Source organism: Zootoca vivipara, chromosome 1 (genome assembly GCF_963506605.1).
Source record: "Zootoca vivipara chromosome 1, rZooViv1.1, whole genome shotgun sequence".
NCBI lineage: Eukaryota > Metazoa > Chordata > Lepidosauria > Squamata > Lacertidae > Zootoca > Zootoca vivipara.
The window spans coordinates 84,779,480-84,798,045 of NC_083276.1; the positions used below are offsets into that span (position 1 = coordinate 84,779,480).

At 47.1% G+C, this 18,566-nt stretch overlaps 1 protein-coding gene across 1 annotated transcript; it reads left to right on the plus strand.

Moving 5' to 3' along the window:
- Positions 1-103: 103 nt before the first annotated feature.
- ATG9A (autophagy related 9A) lies at positions 104-18,516 on the plus strand. Its single transcript, XM_035127017.2, has 16 exons — positions 104-237; positions 1,034-1,133; positions 4,049-4,191; positions 4,643-4,686; positions 5,116-5,180; positions 5,496-5,657; positions 6,230-6,371; positions 7,811-8,559; positions 9,732-9,885; positions 10,163-10,342; positions 10,691-10,936; positions 11,966-12,180; positions 12,761-12,878; positions 13,746-13,971; positions 14,906-15,048; positions 15,848-18,516. Exons 3-16 carry the CDS (start codon positions 4,089-4,091, stop codon positions 15,851-15,853), a joined length of 2,553 nt encoding a protein of 850 aa, XP_034982908.1. The 5' UTR covers positions 104-237; positions 1,034-1,133; positions 4,049-4,088; the 3' UTR covers positions 15,854-18,516.
- Positions 18,517-18,566: the final 50 nt, after the last annotated feature.

An 18,566-nucleotide genomic window follows, 5' to 3' on the forward strand; every position in this document is an offset into this window, starting at 1 on the left:
CCCCGCCTCCTCCTCTTCCTCCCCCCCCCACTTCAGCTTTCCCATTGGCCCACCCCGATCCCAACTCCTCGTCCTTTCTCGGCCTCCCATTGGCAGCGGAAAGCGCCCGCCGGTCGGGACAAGGGAGGAGGCGAGTGGGGCGGGGAGAGAGAGAGAAAGTGAGTGACAGACTGGGAAGTCGCGGCGGCGGAGGAGGCTGAGCCCCGGGTCCGGTTACTAGGGGCGACTGTCCTGGAGGTGAGCCACGCAGCCGCCGCCGGGAAAGGGATGACCGGGTGGGGAGAACAGGGATGTGGGCCTCCCCCTGGAATCCCCGCCGCACCGCCTCCTTCCCTCACTCCCTCCCGCTTCCCAAGTAAACAACCTCCGAGGAAGGCCCCTCCCGGCCCGGCTCAGCCAAAACAAAACAGCCTCGGAGGAGCTGTCTGGGGCCGCCCAAGGACCTCTCTCTCCGCTGTGCCTGGCAGCGCTGCCTTTCCCACTTGGGAGGAGGGATCTGGCGAGTGAGCTGGTTCCCCTCCGGCTCAGTCAATCCCAGGGGGTGAGAGGGCCGCCTCTCCCTTGATTCCCTCTCCTTTCATTCGCGGGCGCCGGGGGAGCAAAACCAGCTCCTTCGCTCTCTTTCTCCCGCCGACGCCAATCAACCCCACAAAAGGGGCCTGGAGCTGGTCCTGTTTCCGGTTGGAGAGTGTTGAGTGGAACCAGTGTTGAGTGGAACCTGGATGTACATTTCCAAAATCTAAACAAATAATTTGAAACCTACATACAGCAACAGTGCTTTGTGCTGTGTATGGACCTATTAGGTCCATTAATTACCATATAGCATATATTCAACACACAAAAACAGCAACAATTTGTTGTTGACAGCTGGACATATAAAGGGCCCCCTTACCTTCAGTAGCTTAGGGCCTCAGCAAACCTAAATCCGGCCCTGAGTGGAACCAGCAGCCTCCCAGGGTCATTCTGCCAGCCGAATGCCCACATGCCCCTCAAAAGTCCATCTCCAGTGTACATCCTGCCCTTCTCTTTTCAGGCGGGGGGACATTCGGGATCCAAGGCTAGAGATGCCAGTCGGATGCCCAGAGCACAGCACAAGCAGGGGGTTCCTGCAGCACTAGGGGTAGATGGAGCAGGTGAGTCTCTCTCTCTCTCTCTCTGTGTGTGTGTGTGTGTGTGTGTGTGACGTGCATAGGTGTTGCTTCAAGAGGGATTTATTTTGCCATTTGTTTTGGTCTGTCTGAATTGTGGTACCGTAGCTTACACACCAAGTAAGCTGGGTGTGTCCTTCCTGTAGCTATAGGCACTGCATCTACATGAGTCAAAGTACAGGGCAAATAAGGAGAAATATTTAAGAATGGGTGTGGTTGTTTTTATTTGCAAAAGTGGCAAGAATATATGTACATTCTCTGAATGAAGAAAAATCATTTGACATGCTGTTACAGTATCCCAAGGATCCTTTAATTCAAGTGTGGGTTGAAACTTTGTAGTAGCCCATGGGTGAATCACTGATTTCTGGTTGATCTGCTGGTTGGTAGAATTCTTGCCAAGAACATGGGAGTAGGCTAACTCTGGTCTTATCCAACAATGCATGTCTTATCTACTAAGGCAAGAGTGGATATGTTGGATCACTAGTTAAAAAGAGAGAAGAGGTCACACATGACTGTAGTCTGCCTGTGTTCTAGTCATGACAGACAGAGAGCCAGTGTGGTGTAGTGGTTAAGAGCGGTAGACTTGTAATCTGGGGAACTGGGTTCGCGTCTCCGCTCCTCCACATGCAGCTGCTGGGTGACCTTGGGCTAGTCACACTTCTCTGAAGTCTCTCAGCCCCACTCACCTCACGGGGTGTCTGTTGTGGGGGAGGAGGGGAAAGGAGATTGTTAGCTGCTTTGAGACTCCTTCGGGTAGTGATAAAGCAGGATATCAAATCCAAACTCTTCTTAAAATTTCTAAATACTGTATCCTAAATGATTGTGCTGTAGAACATTTGATCGTGGAACTTAATTGAGGAGAGGCTACCCTGAACTTACTCCTAAGTGGTGCCAGAACTATGTGTGATATTTAAGTGTTGTTGAACTAGTTGGAAACAGTGACCAGAGCAGGCATCCCCAACCTGCGGCCCTCCAGATGTTTTGGCCTACAACTCCCATGATCCCTAGCTAACAGGACCAGTGGGTCGGGGATGATGGGAATTGTAGTCCAAAACATCTGGAGGCCTGAAGGTTGGGGATGCCTGGACCAGAGAGTTAACAAATTCAGCATTTATGTAATTGCTAAGGATGTCCAACACAGTCACACTTGACTTCAAAAAATGAAACCTCAAAAATCAAATGATTGGTTGAAAGTCAAGTTGAAAGGGAAAGACTAGAGGTTCAAATCTCTCCCAAGCATATTGGTGTTATTCAAAATCACAAGAATAGAAGCATAGCTAGAATGTATACTGCAAGTCAGGGAAGATGCTAGTGTAATAGAAGCAAGGAAGCTGTTAGAGGCAATAAGGCTTCTTCCTTCCTTTCACAAAATGGGAGGTCTTGCTTAATTAAGGAGAACAAAATGGAACACATGCTTGCAAAACAAATTCAAAAAAGAAAGTAAGTTTTGAGGAGCATATAGCTAAAAACATTAAGATCAACAATAAAACATACTATTAAAAGTGTGTATGACAGATGTAAAAAGGGAAAATTATGTGCCAAGGATTCTGTCTGTCACATCCCAAAATAGGATACTGTAGAGCTCGAAAAAGTGTGGAAAAGGTAAACCAAAAACATTGGGTAATTTTTTAGTTTTTTAAAAAAGGTGAGTAAATTCCCCCACTGATGATTGCCTTTCACTCCACCAAGATGCCACTAAAATCCTCCTCATTATATCATTAGACCCCTTACTTGTACGTGCCAGACTAGAGATTCCCCAGACCTTACTTTAAGGTAGTTTGAGCATCAGTCTGTGTCTTTCAGTTGCCCCTGCAACAACTGTCCATGCAACTCCACGTCACTCTCCAGGTACACCTGTAACACAGTGCTGGGTGCCATATCAAGAAGCCTGGTAAGGGTTCTGTCACCCAGCAGAGTTGAAGTCACAAGGGCATAGAATTCCTGGCCCTAGTTATGGTCTTGGTCTTAGTCTTTTGCATACTTGCATCCACAGAGCTGCAGGAATTTCTCATCTGAGCCTCAGTAGATCACCTTTGGCAAATTCTATCTTCCCGGGGTCCAATAGCTCCACCACTTAATTTTACACCTTGTAGCATAGGAACTCTTGCTTTTCTCTAGACTAGAAGTTTGAATGTGTTAGAATATTGGCTTTAAAATGCACCTTTGAGTTTGCATATATGTTGTGCTGTACTATGAATCTATTTTGAAAATGTGCATATGAATAGATGCATACACAGGCTCTCAGATACAAAAGAGCATGTGGTTGTGGCACTGTGGGAACAGGATACTAGACTAGATAGTTTTTTTTATTTCTCTTTTTTCATTATAATGTATTTTTTACTTCTAGTATAGAAAGAAAGCTAGAACAGTAGGCTAAAATGAAAGTGAAGCTGAATAGAGTTCTTGTAAACCCCAGCTAAGTAGGTTTCCTTTAGTTGAAACGTTGTACTTTCCTTTGTATGTGGGGAGAGATTGATATACTTGCAAGGGTATGTATCAAGTACCTGCTCTGCCTGTTCATGAAAATGAAATTAAATGTATTTAAATAACAACAACAACAACAACTTTGTTGCAGACAACAGTTTGTAAATATGATGTAAAGCAAAGTCTCAAAACCAAGAATAGCATGTTTCATGATCAGGCAGTGTTTCCTGCAATGCTCTCACTACCGATCATTATTTCCTATCTCTTAATTTGTGCTGCTTTTCTCTCCTGCCACTTTCCTCTCTCCACTCTTTCACTCTTTTCCTTCCTTGCCCCCTGCTATTTGGTCCCCACCAAAAGCTTCCAGTTCCCTTTAAGGGTAAATTTAAATGAAATGAGTCTCCCAACCCAACTGATGCCTTCGAGTTATGTCTTAAGTGCTACTTTTTTTTTTACCCTGTCTTTCCGCCTCTCAGAGCATGTGTGACTTTGGATGACGCCCAGCTCAGTGACAACATGGCTCATTTTGATACAGAGTATCAGCGGCTGGAGGCCTCCTACAATGACTCTCCCCCGGGAGAAGAGGACCTGATGGTTCACATTGCTGAGGGCAGCAAATGTGAGTACAGCTGTGAGCGGCCAGCCTTGGGGCCAGGCACCCCACAAATCAGTGCTGATGGTGCCTGGGATTGGTGAAAGACTAATCTGAACAGGAAGTGGAATTGTGAGATTCTGGCTCTGTTTCTGGAGAAACTGCATTTGGTGTGCAGCATGTTTTCAAGCATGCCGGTTCCTGGGAAGCAGCAGTAGTAGGAGAAGGCAGCTGCATTCTTGTATTGCTTGTGGATTTCCCAGAGGCATGTGGGACTAGACGGGCCTTTGGTCTTAAGTTCTTAGTACATTCCCACTAAATTGAGCAAGGCTTTTTCTCTAGAAATTGTGTTTAGGGTTCAGCTTTAAACTAATGTTCTTAAAATATTGGGCTTGGATGTGCCACAGCTCCCTCCCCTCTGGCTTCTTTCTGCTGTGTTGAATTTTAGGATTCTTTTTTCACTTTGTCTGTCTTGCAGCTCCCTGGCACCACATTGAGAATCTGGACCTCTTTTTCTCTCGTATATCCTTACCTGAAGGGCAGGGATGGTTGGATCCCAGTTGTCGGGATTGGGGGTGGGGCTCGGTAGCAGCAGAGCTGGGAACCCTTTACAAGGTTCCTTGTGGCCCATTAAACACTCCAAGAGGCAAGGGACCTTTCAGTATCAATTCAGGAACAAAAGATAGCATAATCAAGAACCAGCCTCTGGAACCCATACAGGTTTACAGGCCAGACAGCAACAAAAGCAATACAATGAGATTTGCAATCACCCCCTCCGAAAGTTACTGACTCTTTCCTCCTGATGGTGGCTAATCGTGACTTATCTTATAGCATGGCAGGTTGAACTGGAAAAGGAGATGCTTCCTGCTAATGGGAGACTAGTCTCTGGTAAAACTAAGGGTGGGTCTGCAACCAATATTCTGAGCAATTCTCTTTGACTGTACCCCTCACGTCTATAACCTGCACCAGAAGAATGGCTTCACCTGTATGCTCATCAGTGAGATCTTTGAATTAATGTGAGTATGAACTCCATGTCTCTTCCTGTAAGACGGGATTGGAAGTGGACATTTGTTGTATTTCCATGGGCACCTTGCAAGAGGTGAAAAAAAGAGTTCTGGTTTCATGCTGGAACTAGTGATCCTTCCCTGGCCCCAATTCCCTGCCATTCAGGTTGATAGGAAAACAAATCCTATTCCTGATTCTCTTTATGCAAGATGTCTCTGATATGAAGGATTCAGACAGCTGGTGCCTTTTGCTGGCCCAGATAATTTGAAGATGGGAGCGGGGAAGGCTGAGTGCCTCCTAGTGTGACACATCTTCTCTTCTCACAGGCAGTTCATCTTTGTTGTGGCCTTCACCACATTCCTTGTCAGCTGTGTTGACTACGATATCCTGTTTGCTAACAAGCTGGTGAATCACAGCCAGCATTCCAGTGACCCCGTCAAGGTGACCCTGCCAGATGCCTTCCTGCCTCCCAATGAGTGCAGTGCCAGGTAAAGTTAGCAAGGACTATCCTTTCCTAAATTTGACCACATCCTAGCCCATCTTGGTGGGGTCTAAAATCCAAGAGACCTCCTGGATGTGGAAGATCCTCTACTTTGCATTTTAAGTCACACTTAATCATAGCTGTAGGCTCGGAAATGTAGTTCTTGCAAGGTGAGCGTTGCTGTCAAAACTGCTTTCAGGTGTTTGCTTCTATATCAGCCAAATCTGGGGTCTCCAATGTTAACCTAATCTCAGTGATAAAGTTGGGCCCTTGACGAGCTAGCTGGTCTTTTAATATACTGTACTAGAAAATATTTGGACCCTCAGTGTCTTGTGGATTAACTGTGAGAGAAAGCTTTGTGTTCACATTTGTAGCTGTACCCATCTTCTCTCAGGTTTTCCAGCCCAGTTGCCCATTAGTACAGTTTAATGCATCTCAGCACTGCATAGCCTTGCACAAACCTGAAGTGCCTGTATTCTAGCAATCTGAGGAGGGGTTCACACATGCTTTGGAAAGAACTGTAACAACCAGAAGGGAGGTAGCTGCTTCTTCCTTTCTGTGAGTCCATCTTTCTCACAGGATCCAGGCCAATGGCTTTCTCATCTCCATCCTGGTGATCGCGGGGGTCTTCTGGATCCATCGGCTGATAAAATTCATCTACAACATTTGCTGCTATTGGGAAATCCACTCTTTTTACATCAACGCTCTCAAGATTCCCATGGTAAGCTGCTGTGGTCTGGGAACTGTTAGACATGCATGCACAAATCTACATACTGTGCTATTGATAGGGAATGTTGACACCTTAGCAATATAGTTCTAATTACCTGATTTCAAGCAAATCAGTACTGCCATATTCTGCCCCCACTTTTTTCTGCAACCTTCCCAGAAGCATTTGACTGACTGTTACTGGAGACAGAATGCTGGAACAACATTTGGTTTGACCCAGAATAACATTTGGGTTGATCGTGCAATTCAGTTGTTATACTCTTTTCGAAGCAGTCAGAAGCCTGCAGATAAGACCTGTTGCTTCTTCTGCTTTAAGAGAAAAATCTTCCACTCCCGAATCTTCCTCTGTCCCTTATTGACCTTCCTTCAGAGTTACACACTGCTGCTGCTCTTTCTGGTCTGCTGCTAATCCCATGTATGCTCAATCTGACTTGCTTGGTTGAGTGGCAGGGCTAGTATGTTCTGCAGCTGCCATTGTCTGGTTTGCCAGTGTTTGTTATTTGGTCCTTGCCCAAGAGTGTTAGAAGTTGAGTCTCTGCATAACAAATTCCCTCCCCCTTTTTCAGGATTGGGGAAAGTTTTTGTTTGTTAAATTTGTTAGTCACTTTATCTTTCCCAAGACAACTCAAATCAACAAACAAACAACCAAATGGACAAAAAAAACCCCCACCCCCAGATACATTAAAACCACCGGGGGGGGGGAATACATTAAAAACCTACCCACTTCTAAAAGGCCACAGATAGTTAAAGGCCAAAGGCCTGAATGTGGAGGAAAGTTTTTGCCTGGCACATAAAGATATATAATGATGGCGCCAGATGAACCAATTTGTGGAGAGCATTCCACAAATGGGGAGCCACCAAAGAAAAGGCTCATCTTCATGTTGCTACCCTCTAGACCTCTTGTGGAGAGGGAACATGAAGAAGCACCTTATATGATGACTGCAGGGTCCAGGTTAGTTCATATGGGAAGAGATGGTCCTTAAGGTATTGCGGCCCTGAGATGTTTGAGGCTTTATGTGTCAAAATTGGGCCCAGAAACTAATTGTCAACCAGTGCAGTCAGGCCAAGATTGGTGTTACATGCTCAAACTGTCCTGCCTTGATGAGCAACCTGGCCACTGAATTCCACAACAGCTGAAGTTTCTGAAATGTCTCAGAGGCAGTCCCATGTGCATTGCGCTAATCTAACTTAGAGGTTGCCAGAGCATAGACAAGAGAAGTTAGTCTATCCCTGTCCAGATAGGGGCACAGCTGGGCCACCAGCTGAAGCTGATGGAAGGCACTCCACCTGAGGCCACCTGAGCCTCAAGTGACAGCAATGGATCCAGAATTATCCCCAAGTTGTGTACCTGCTCCTTCAGAAGGGAGTGTATCCCCATCAAGAGGATTAGCCTTGTCACAGCACTAACCTTACCATCCCTCTCTTTGCCTGCAGTCCAATTTGCCCTACTACACATGGCAGGAGGTGCAGGCACGGATTGTCCAAATCCAGAAGGAACACCAGATCTGCATCCATAAGAAGGAGCTGACAGAACTGGACATCTACCACCGCATCCTGCGTTTCAAGAACTACATGGTGGCCATGGTGAACAAGTCGCTATTGCCTATGCGCTTCCACCTTCCCCTACTGGGCGATACAATCTTCTATACGCGTGGCCTCAAGTACAACTTTGAGCTCATCTTCTTCTGGGGCCCTGGCTCACTCTTTGAGAATGAGTGGAGTCTCAAGGCCGAGTACAAGCGAGGCAGCAACCGCCTGGAGCTGGCTGAAAAGCTGGGCACCCGTATCCTCTGGATTGGCATTGCTAATTTTCTGCTCTGTCCACTCATCCTCATCTGGCAGATCCTCTACGCCTTCTTCAGCTACACAGAGATGCTGAAGCGAGAGCCAGGAAGCTTGGGGGCTCGTTGCTGGTCCCTCTACGGCCGCTGCTACCTGCGGCACTTCAATGAGCTGGACCACGAGTTGCACTCGCGCCTTAGCAAGGGCTACAAGCCAGCCTCCAAGTACATGAACTGCTTCATTTCACCTCTGTTCACTGTCGTGGCTAAGAATGTGGCCTTCTTTGCTGGCTCCATCCTCGCTGTCCTCATTGCCCTCACAATTTATGATGAAGACGTGCTTGCTGTGGAGCATGTCCTCACCACAGTCACCATTCTGGGCGTGGCTGTCACTGTCTGCAGGTGAGTTGAGATTGGCTGTGAACAGAAGGGCTTTTGCTTTTGTTCTCTGAGCCTTGGCATCAACGGGGTGGTTGCCATTACTATGGGGAGCACCCAACCAGAGAATTGACAGGTGGGAATTAAAAGCATTCTGCTGACCAAAAATTGCATTAAGCTACAAAAGTTGTTCTGCTGTGTCTCCCACTGAGTAAGTTGCTGGGAGATGAATTGCCTGTGCTGCCTTTTCCTTCTGTGGCAATGATAGCTAGGACACTTGAGCAAATTGATTAAGCTTAACAACCCATGTCTTTCAGCTCTGCAAAACAGGTCATTTCCCTGGTTTAATGATCTTAGTGATGGTGGTGCCTTGGAGTTGTTTAGACTGTGACACCTGCAATGAGAGGGCCTCTGGGATGGTACGAGGCAAAGCCTGGTTTTTCTAGAATAGTGCAACCTTAGACTTACCTTTCAGTTTTTGCCTGGATCAAGCAAGGACAGAGCTTCTAGCTGTCTATGAAGAATGTGACAGGCACTGCTTGAAGGTAATACTCTGGGGCGAGTCACAAACTAGGGTAAGCGGACAGAAATGGGGAATAAAGGAGTTGGAAACAGCAGCTCAGCTTGATATCTGAGAGGTGAAACAAAGGTGGGGGTGGTATAGCGTGTATAGCTACTGGTTAAACAGAGTTAGCTGTGCTGTATATTGATGTGCAGTAAAAATCAACCTGACATTTCCTATGTTGTAATTGACATTTTAGATTGCTGTAACCTGCCACTGACTTAATGTCAGTGAAGACTAGTGGTTGAACAGGAGTCTAAGAAATCTAGGAATTTGGCTGATCACAGAGTCTGTGAGGAATTGTTGCAAGGCTGCTTTAGAGGCAAACAGGCACCACACATTTTATTACTCTGATCAAAGGCTGCAATCTGAACAGTTCTGTACTGCAAATAAGGATATAAATAAATACAGAAATGTGTGAAATTAACATCTTCCTCCACAGTGAACCAGTTCGTTAAAGCTGAACCTGCTATATCTGACCCATAAATAGTTTGTCTCATTACACTCCTCTGTGTTCATCTTTCCATGAAGAGGGAACACTGGGGCTGGGGACCCCTAGAACATAAGGTGCCTGTCTGCTTGCTTTTATGAAGGAATGTAGCTCTCGTTGACACCTGTCCCATCTGTCCTGCAGATCCTTCATCCCAGACCAGCACCTGGTCTTCTGCCCAGAGCAGTTGCTTCGGGTGATTCTGGCGCACATCCACTACATGCCTGACCACTGGCAGGGCAACGCCCACCGCTATGAAACCCGAGATGAGTTCGCCCAGCTCTTCCAGTACAAGGCGGTGAGGTGGGGCAGGGTAGGGTGGGAGGAAATCGTATAAGAGCTGCCCTTTGCATAGACCCTGACTAGATCCAAGCATGTATTGTCCCTTGAGTTCCCCCCCAAAATGGGGGAGGTTCTCTGACCCCAGGGTATGTGGGAGGAAAGAATTACTGATATTTCCCCCAATTATTCTCCCCAGTGCCTACAGTCATGTCTTGAGGCTGTGCAGTGGTTTCACAGGTGATACGGACCCGTGGCAGTTGCTGAACTTAATGCCTTTGTCTCCTTTACTTAAGGTATTCATCCTGGAAGAACTGCTCAGCCCCATTGTGACTCCCTTGATCCTCATCTTCTGCCTGAGGCCCAAAGCTCTGGAGATAATTGATTTCTTCCGCAACTTCACTGTGGAGGTGGTGGGCGTGGGAGATACCTGCTCCTTTGCCCAGATGGATGTGCGGTGGCATGGACACCCAGCGGTAGGTCCCATTGAGGGGCAGCATCATGGGCCCGACATGCCTTGCTTTGTCCTGGTCGCAGACACCCTGCAGTGCCCCTGCCCTGCCCCAGCATGGAGCTGTGATGCTGCTCACAGGCCAGGTTTGCAGTGCCCTTGTGTCAGCTGGCTGCTCCTAGTCCCAGAAGAATGGGCACATCTGGAGAGAGGTTTAGCTCTCGGATCTGCTGTTTGTTTTGGAAAGATCACTTTCACAAGGGACATTTGCTATGGATTAGTCTCTTTGTTCATTATTTTCTCTCTTTTTAATGAGGCAGCTGCATGGTGTGAACAAAACACTCAAACACCCTGTCCGTCTCTTGTTTTGCAGTGGATGTCAGCCGGGAAGACGGAGGCTTCCGTTTACCAACAGGCCGAGGATGGCAAGACTGAGCTGTCCCTCATGCACTTTGCTATCACCAACCCACACTGGCAACCTCCTCGGGAGAGCACGGCTTTCATTGGCTTGCTTAAGGAACGTGTGCACCGTGACAGCAGCCTGGCTCTGGCCCAGCAGGCTGTCCTGCCTGACAATGCGCTCTTCACCTCCATTCAGTCCCTGCAGTCAGAATCAGAGGTATTGGCCCTGAGGATGGAGAGAACTAGTGTGTGGTAGATCAGGACATAATCTTGGTTTATCATAGGGAGAGATGCAGAGTGAACTGTTTCTTTTTTGTGGGATGGGGATAATGTCTCTATGTGGGCCTCTAGGCTCAGTGTGGAGTCATTTGAGTGCCATGGTAGTATGGCTGCCACTGTCTTGTGACCTAATTAGACTACCTTTCTCCTGCCAGCATGCTACTTCTGTGTCCAGTTATCTCTTCAGCAAAAGTTAGTCATACTCCCCTAAAAGTTGGCACCTTCAGAGTCTCCGCATTACCCATCCTCTCTCCCTTCTCCTTTATTTCCCAGTTCCTTTCCCTAGGATATTTTATTGCTTTTATTTCTGTATATTTTTATTGTGAAAGTTTTAAGCTTATGGAAGACTCAAAGGTTGCAAACATGGAATTGTAATAAATCAATGAGATTCCTATTGATATGAATTGATATTGGAATCAATATGATTCAGTAAGATGCACAAATAACACTCAAGTGTAAATAAAGTTAGACATAAATAAGCAACATCCCACTCACCCACCTCCAGAAGGTCCTTGGTTTCTTGTAGTTACACTATTTCAATTTCACTTATCCAACTACATACAATCAAAAACCTAAGGTCCTTTTGTGTTTAGGATATCTTAATGTGATTAACAATCTGTTTCTCACTGAATCACTTGTCTTCCCTATAAAAAAAGTCCCCCAACACCTGTGGCATCTTCTCTTCCAAGTGTCACCGTTTAGAAAGCATTTGAATTGCTGGGGGCTGGAGATGGGTGGGCTAATTTCCAAAATGTGGAGAGAATTCAGGATCCCCATTGCAAAGGCACAAGTGAAAATATTTATTTTTATTACAGTATTTAATTTCTAGACCGCCCTTCATCCAAGAATCACAGGGTGGTCTGCAAAGTTCAGTTGTGGTGGTGAAGCATTGAATGTAGATAGATGGGGGCAGGCCTTGGATCTTCCTGCCTGGGTCACACCTCCCTCCTCTGTTCTCTCCCTGCAGCCACACAGCCTGATTGCCAATGTGATTGCAGGCTCCTCAGTCCTGGGCTACCAGGCAGTCCGTGATGGGCAGGCCTCGCGGCATCTCTCGGCTGTGTCTGAGGTAGCATCTGCCCTGCGTTCTTTCTCTCCTCTTCAGTCAATGCAGACAGCCCACAGGAGTTCCCACACAGAAGGTTCCCAACATCGGGGTCCTGGCACAATGGCAGGCTCAGGGTAAGAAGCTGCATGTTGTAAGGGGCTAGAGGAAAAAGCCAAGAATTGAGCACCTCACCAGAACTTTACCCAGAGTGCTCTGAGGACTATTTCATGAGGCTTTCCCCAGCACAGGTATACATTACTGTGTGTTAGAGCAGGAAGCAGCCTCCTAGATGTGCCTTTGAAGCAGTAGCGAGAGCTTTTTATGCCTTTTTTTTGCCTCCCTCCTATTGGACTCCCAGTTCCCATCAGTGCCAACTAGCATGGCCAGTGGCAAAGACTGGTCACAAGCTCCCCACCCTTGGCTTAGGGTTTCCTTGTGTTTGGAGCTGTGGTTATGAGGGATAGCAGAAAGCTATCCAGTTCTGCAAGGCTTCCCAAAAGATTGCTGTGTGTTCTAAACACACACTTTGCAATCCTTTTAGTTAGCAGGCTACAGCAGTAGTATGGTTGATGTCACCCTTTCTAGGCTCAGACTCGGAGGGGGAAAGCTGCTGCAATCATACTATTGGGGTGTGGAGTGGCAAGAAGGTGCCTTCTGGACTCCAAATTACTCTTTCTAACACATCTTGACTCTTCTCTCCCTTCTGACTTGCAGGGTTGATGCCAGGACAGCTAGTTCTGGGAGTAGTGCCTGGGAGGGCCAGCTTCAAAGCCTGATCCTTTCAGAATATGCCTCTACTGAGATGAGTCTGCATGCGCTCTACATGCATGAGGTGAGCTGAGCATCAAGAATCATGCAGGCCTTTGCAATGGGCCCTGAAGGTTCTGTGTAGACCTTCATCTTGAGACATGTATACCTGAATGAGCGCAGCAAAGGAGGATCGAACAGGCCTCTGTACTGTGATATAGCTCCTAACCTAAGAGATAGGCCCTTCATTATACAGAAATCAGGCTGGGAGCAAAGGCTCCCTTCACTGGGCCATGATTTATGACAATTTGTGCACAACTGGACATGAGTGGAGAGTCCTTAGGCTTGCAGGATGTGAGTGAGACTTGCATGGATGCAGGTGATGACTTGCATTTACCTGTGTAAAAGCATGTGAAATTTAGGCTGTAAATGTGATATTTATGTGGAGGCCTGTGATACTTGGATTGTAAAGATAAAGGTAAAGGGACCCCTGACCATAAGGTCCAGTCGTGACCGACTCTGGGGTTGCGTGCTCATCTCGCATTATTGGCCGAGGGAGCCGGCGTACAGCTTCCAGGGCATGTGGCCAGCATGACAAAGCCGCTTCTGGCAAACCAGAGCAGCACATGGAAATGCCGTTTACCTTCCCGCTGTAGCGGTTCCTATTTATCTACTTGCATTTTGACGTGCTTTCGAACTGCTAGGGTGGCAGGAGCTGGGACCAAGCAACGGGAGCTCACCCCGTCACGGATTCGAACCCCCAACCTTCTGATCAGCAAGCCCTAGGCTCGGTGGTTTAACCACAGCGCCACCTGGGTCCCCTTGGATTGTATCAGGAAACTTCGATACTTGGATTGTATCAGGTCCCAAACTGGGCTTGCTTGGGACACATGTCAATGTCACCACAGGGTTCTAGTTGGCTGCTCATTAATACTCCATGCCATTCTCACAGCTACACAAGCAACATGCCCAGTTGGAGCCTGAGCGGCACTTGTGGCACCGGCGAGAGAGTGATGAGAGTGGTGAAAGCGCTCAGGAGGAGCCCGATGCTCATCAGGGGACCCCAAGCAGTGCCATTCCCCGCTCAGCCAGCTATCCTTTCGCCTCGCCTCGCCAGGCTGGAGATGAGACAGCTGCTCTGCAAGCCGGCTTCCAGCGCCGATATGGTGGTGTCTCAGGTATGTTTCAGGAATGCCAAACTCAGTGCTTCCATATTCCTTAGCCAGAAAAGGCTTTATTTCCTGCCAAACCCTGCACATAACACATGCTGGCAATTCTTGTTAACTACAGGGCAACTAGAGACAAAGATTAGATATCAGTCTGACATGCTGCTTGGCAGTTTTGGTGAACCCTTTTGATGACATGGCCAGTGCATCATATGTAAGAGGCAAGCCTTAACCTATGCCTCAGATTGCCTCAAGGCCAACCTCAGTGCCTTCACTCCTTGCTGATCAGCAGAGGTATAAGCAAGTGCTTGCAGTCAGGTTTGGAGTACTGGCTAGCAGTGCTACAAGAGTGGCATTATGAGTTTGGGAAGTTCAAAAGTCAATTTTTCTTTCATTGCTGCCATTTCAGAAGGCACCATTTTCTCTGTGATTTGGGCTCTCGTTTTTTTTTAAGTTTCGATTTCCAGAAGGCTCGATTTTCTTTGGTTATGAATTTCCAGAAGGGTAACCATGTCAGTCCATGAAAGCATGTGGTACCTTAAAGACTAATTTATGACATATTCATACTTCATCAGATGGAGTAGACTATGGTTCATAATAAATTTATTAGTCTTTAAGGTGCCACAAGACTCTTCGTTGTTCTGGTCTTGAAGCTATCAATATACTTATTTCTTTCAACAAGGGGCATGGCCGAAGCTGGCAGGATAGGGTGTTGCTTAATGGACTTGGTTAGAGTAGCAGGTGGGAGCAAAAAGACCAAGAGTACTTGCAAAATATTATACTTCCACTTACGCCACTGCTTCCCAGCTACTGTATCTGTGTTGGGTGGCTGGTAATCGGGAGCAGAGCAGACTAGAAGCCCCAAACAGATTTTGCAGCAAACTGATCTCATTTAATTTTGGCTGCCCCATCCGGTGGTTTTCTTTTCCTCTTTGTTTTCCCACAGACCCTGGCATTGTGCACAGAGCCCCATCACACTTCGCTCGGCTGCCACTTGGGGGGTGGGCTGAAGATGGCCAGACTGCTCGGCACCCAGAGCCTGTGCCGGAGGAGAGCTTGGAAGATGAGTTGCCACCTCAGATACACAAGGTACAGCCTGGTTGGTACTTGGGCACTGGCAATGGCAATGGCTGTGTCATGAAACCAGAGGAATCTGCAGTTTCTTTATGCAGCTATATGTATTACTGCACTATCCTCACCAGGAACTACCTGGCCAAAGACTAGTTAGTACAAAAATAATTTGATTTTGTGTTTGGGAAGGCTCTACTGATATGAACTAGTCGGGCTTTCAGGAACTCATACACAAAGTAGACCAAATAAATCAGGAAAGCCTATCCTGTAAACTGCCCCGTGTTTCTTGGATGAAGGGAGAAATTTAAATTTATAAATTAAAGAAAGAAAGCCATGTTCGGGTAGACTCCCCCCACCACCAAAGTGTCATCTCAGGGTAAGAGGAAAAAGAGTAATATGAGAAGTTGAGAGAGTAAGCTATGGAGGGACAAAGAGCAATGCCAGGCATGCTGTGAAAGATCTCTAGCTTCAGTGTGCTAGCCACACACAAAAGAAGGCTGGGGGCATTTTCTGCCTTGGAAAGGGGAATTTCAGTATATGCAGCATTTCTTCCCCTCCATCAGTTGTAGCTGTCAAAATGTTCTCTTCCACATGGCTTTTGAAGGTGAAGGATCCTTATTCTCCTTTGCATGTGGTCAGCTGATATTGCTAAATGGCCTACAACTTGCTTAAAAATAAATACTGAAAGTTTCAGGAGGTGGGATCTTTGTTTGGCATAAAATCTGGAGTATTCAGAGCTTCGCTTTGACCAAGTCTTTCTCCTCACTGTCCCCTTCCCAAATACCGTAACTTCCTTTGCCTTACCTATCCCTTCCAGGTGTAGCTGTGAAGGCTGAAGATCCTGTGTGGGCTCCACATCGGGGGCCCACTTCAGCTGTTGGGACATTGGGTTACCCTGCCCTACGAGGTATGGGTTGGCTCAAGTCTCCATGTCCTGGACATCAGTGCCAGAGTGAGGAAGGTGTGAAGACAGCAGTGCCTTCATCGTGGGCGGAACTCTATCCAGACATGCATCATGCCGGTGGCACGCTAGCTGGGCATGGGCTGGATGTGTGTGTGATTACATATATTTGTCCGTGTCTGCATCCGTGTCGTCCATGTTGGAGAACCATCTGAGACTTGCACAGAATGCCACGGAGCACACTGCAGTGCAGGAGACTGGCATCCACGCTTGCCCTGCCTGAAATGTCCTGTAGCAGCAGAAGGAGGACCTGCTGTGTGGACCCCCGTTCAGAAACAGGAAGAGCTATACCACTGTCCAGACTACAATGTGTAATTAAAGATGCAATCAGGCGATAGATTTGGACTCAGGAAAAGAAGGGCTGCAAGAGATTATTTTTGTAAGGGGAATGGGGCACAGGCTTCCTCCAGTAGCAGAGCCTAACTTGGATAGAAGCTTTTCACACACAAGAAGGGTGTGTATCTTCCTCCCTGCTTTACCATTCACTCACAAACTTTGAAGCCAAGCCAAAAGAGGCACGCTTGCAGTGCCATCGCCACTCATGCTGCAGGATTTTGTCTTCCTGTGGGCACAAATGATTCTACTGTTTGGGGCCATGTTTATTTTGCATCCCTCTTGCAGTATCAAAGCACAGGTTTAGCAGGGTATTGCTTCACAGCCAGTACCAGGGTTTGCTTGAGGCAATATCTGAAATGACCAAAGTCTCCTTACCAAATGGCACCCAGCTCCAGACCGATGGCTCCATTCTGAGGTAGCCCCTTGCTCTCACCTTGTTCACCCTGCAAGGATTTAGGATCAAGTACAGTATGAGGCTCTGCCCCAGGGATGGGTGGAGGAAGGCAATACTTGTCTGCCCCCACCCCCATCATTCTATTTAAATATTTCCCAGATTCCCCATACACTGCTTGGGTTCTTCTCCAAGCTGGTGGTGCCCTCCTTGTGATGTCTCTTTTCTATGGATGCCTTAATGGTAAGCATCCAGATCTTGTGGAAGTGCCAGCAAGAGAAGAGTTCCTATATGCCAAATATATTACCTGTCACAATCTTAAGAATTGGGGTGGGCTTCAGGTTCTTGTTGAAAGGGCTGAACCTCTCGCCTGGCTAGACAAGGCGTTCTCTTTAACAGTCTGCAGAAGCTCTGCTGGTTCCCCCACTTTATTACTAAAGAACACCATGCCATCGGCTCCACTGTCCTCCTCTAATTCTTATGGGGTATCTGGTCTTAGCACAACAGCAAAATACTTTTATGGTTTGCATAGCAAACATCACAAAGACTACTTCCCAGACTGCCCAGTGAAAGCATTGCATCCCAAGAGGGTGTGGTACAATCCAGCCAATCATTGCATAGGGTAATGCTAGCACTCTCATCAGAGCTTCAGGTCCCAATATGTCTTGGTTAACCCTGTGGTTTTTACTCCTTTCTCTTCTCTGTGGGGTCTTTTTTTTTTTCAGTGGCTGCTGCAACCTCCAGTAGCTGCTTGTCAAAGCTCCTGTTGTGCATAGGAAAAGCAGCTTGCCATTACTGTCGCAGATAAAATATGCATCCTTCCTCTGTGGGCACAGGCCTGGTTGCATGGAGATCCCTATATGACCTTGGAACTGACATTGCAGGTCTTGGGAACCAGGACTCTTGGGATTTCTTTTCTTCTTTGCCCTCTTTCAGAATTGAAGAGATTATTTGTACCCAGCAATGAATTGATTACAGCTGGTAGTTGACCTGCTCTAGAAAGATTATGCCTGAAAAGGATACTGTACTTCCCCACTCCCTAACCTAGTTTAACAAAAGGGTGGTCATTGGTGTTGTGGGGTACATGCTACGAGGGAAGTTGGTGAGCAGCAGCTTCAAGCTGTCAGTAGTTTAGATGTATGGCTGGTGCTGGGATTTCCCCCAGTTCTTCAGATTACTGGTGCATTTTAAGGAATTCAAAACAACCGATGGTAAAATATTAATTTGCTGTCTTTCCTGCAAAATACACATCCCCTGGAGTGTAGAAAGAAGAGCTTCATAGACTGCAACTTTGATTAGTGCTGGTTATGTACTGTTGGGATGGGGAACCTGTAGTTTGTGAAACTTTACTATATTACAACTCCTATCATCCCTGACCATTGAGTGTGGTGGCTGGAGCTGATGGGATTTGGAGTCCAACAGCATCTGGAAAACTACAGGGTCAGTGTCCCTGCACTACAGCGACCAGCTGCAGAGCAGTCCCATTGGCAGAGATTAGCCTGCTGCATCCTAGTGGAAATGTTACTGTACCCCTGGTCTAGCAATGAATAAAGGGAGCGTTCTCAGCTAAAACATGGGGTGGATGGGAATTCCAGCTATCATGTATTATGCTTGTCTTGATTTTGCCCCCATCTTTTTGTGCATGGTACAGCCACCTGTGGCCTCCTGTTTCGTTTCTGACACTAGAGGCTGGCCTGTGAGTTATGTGGAGCACTGCAAGTGGTTTGTAAAACAGAGCTTATGTCTGACATCCTGTACAGTACTGTATCTACTGAATAAAGAGGGATGTTCCATTCTTTGATGGCTGTGGCCGTGCCTATGGAATTGTCTTTCATTGTGTGTGGTGGG

What these genes read in the sequence shown, in the direction of transcription:
- ATG9A (XM_035127017.2), top strand. Translation starts at nt 4,089, where the DNA reads ATGGCTCATTTTGATACAGAGTATCAGCGGCTGGAGGCCTCCTACAAT. An exon ending in TGGACCTCTTTTTCTCTCGT is followed by an intron (nt 4,687 to 5,115) that starts ATATCCTTACCT and finishes TGTACCCCTCAC; the next exon opens with GTCTATAACCTGCACCAGAA. An exon ending in AGTGAGATCTTTGAATTAAT is followed by an intron (nt 5,181 to 5,495) that starts GTGAGTATGAAC and finishes CTCTTCTCACAG; the next exon opens with GCAGTTCATCTTTGTTGTGG.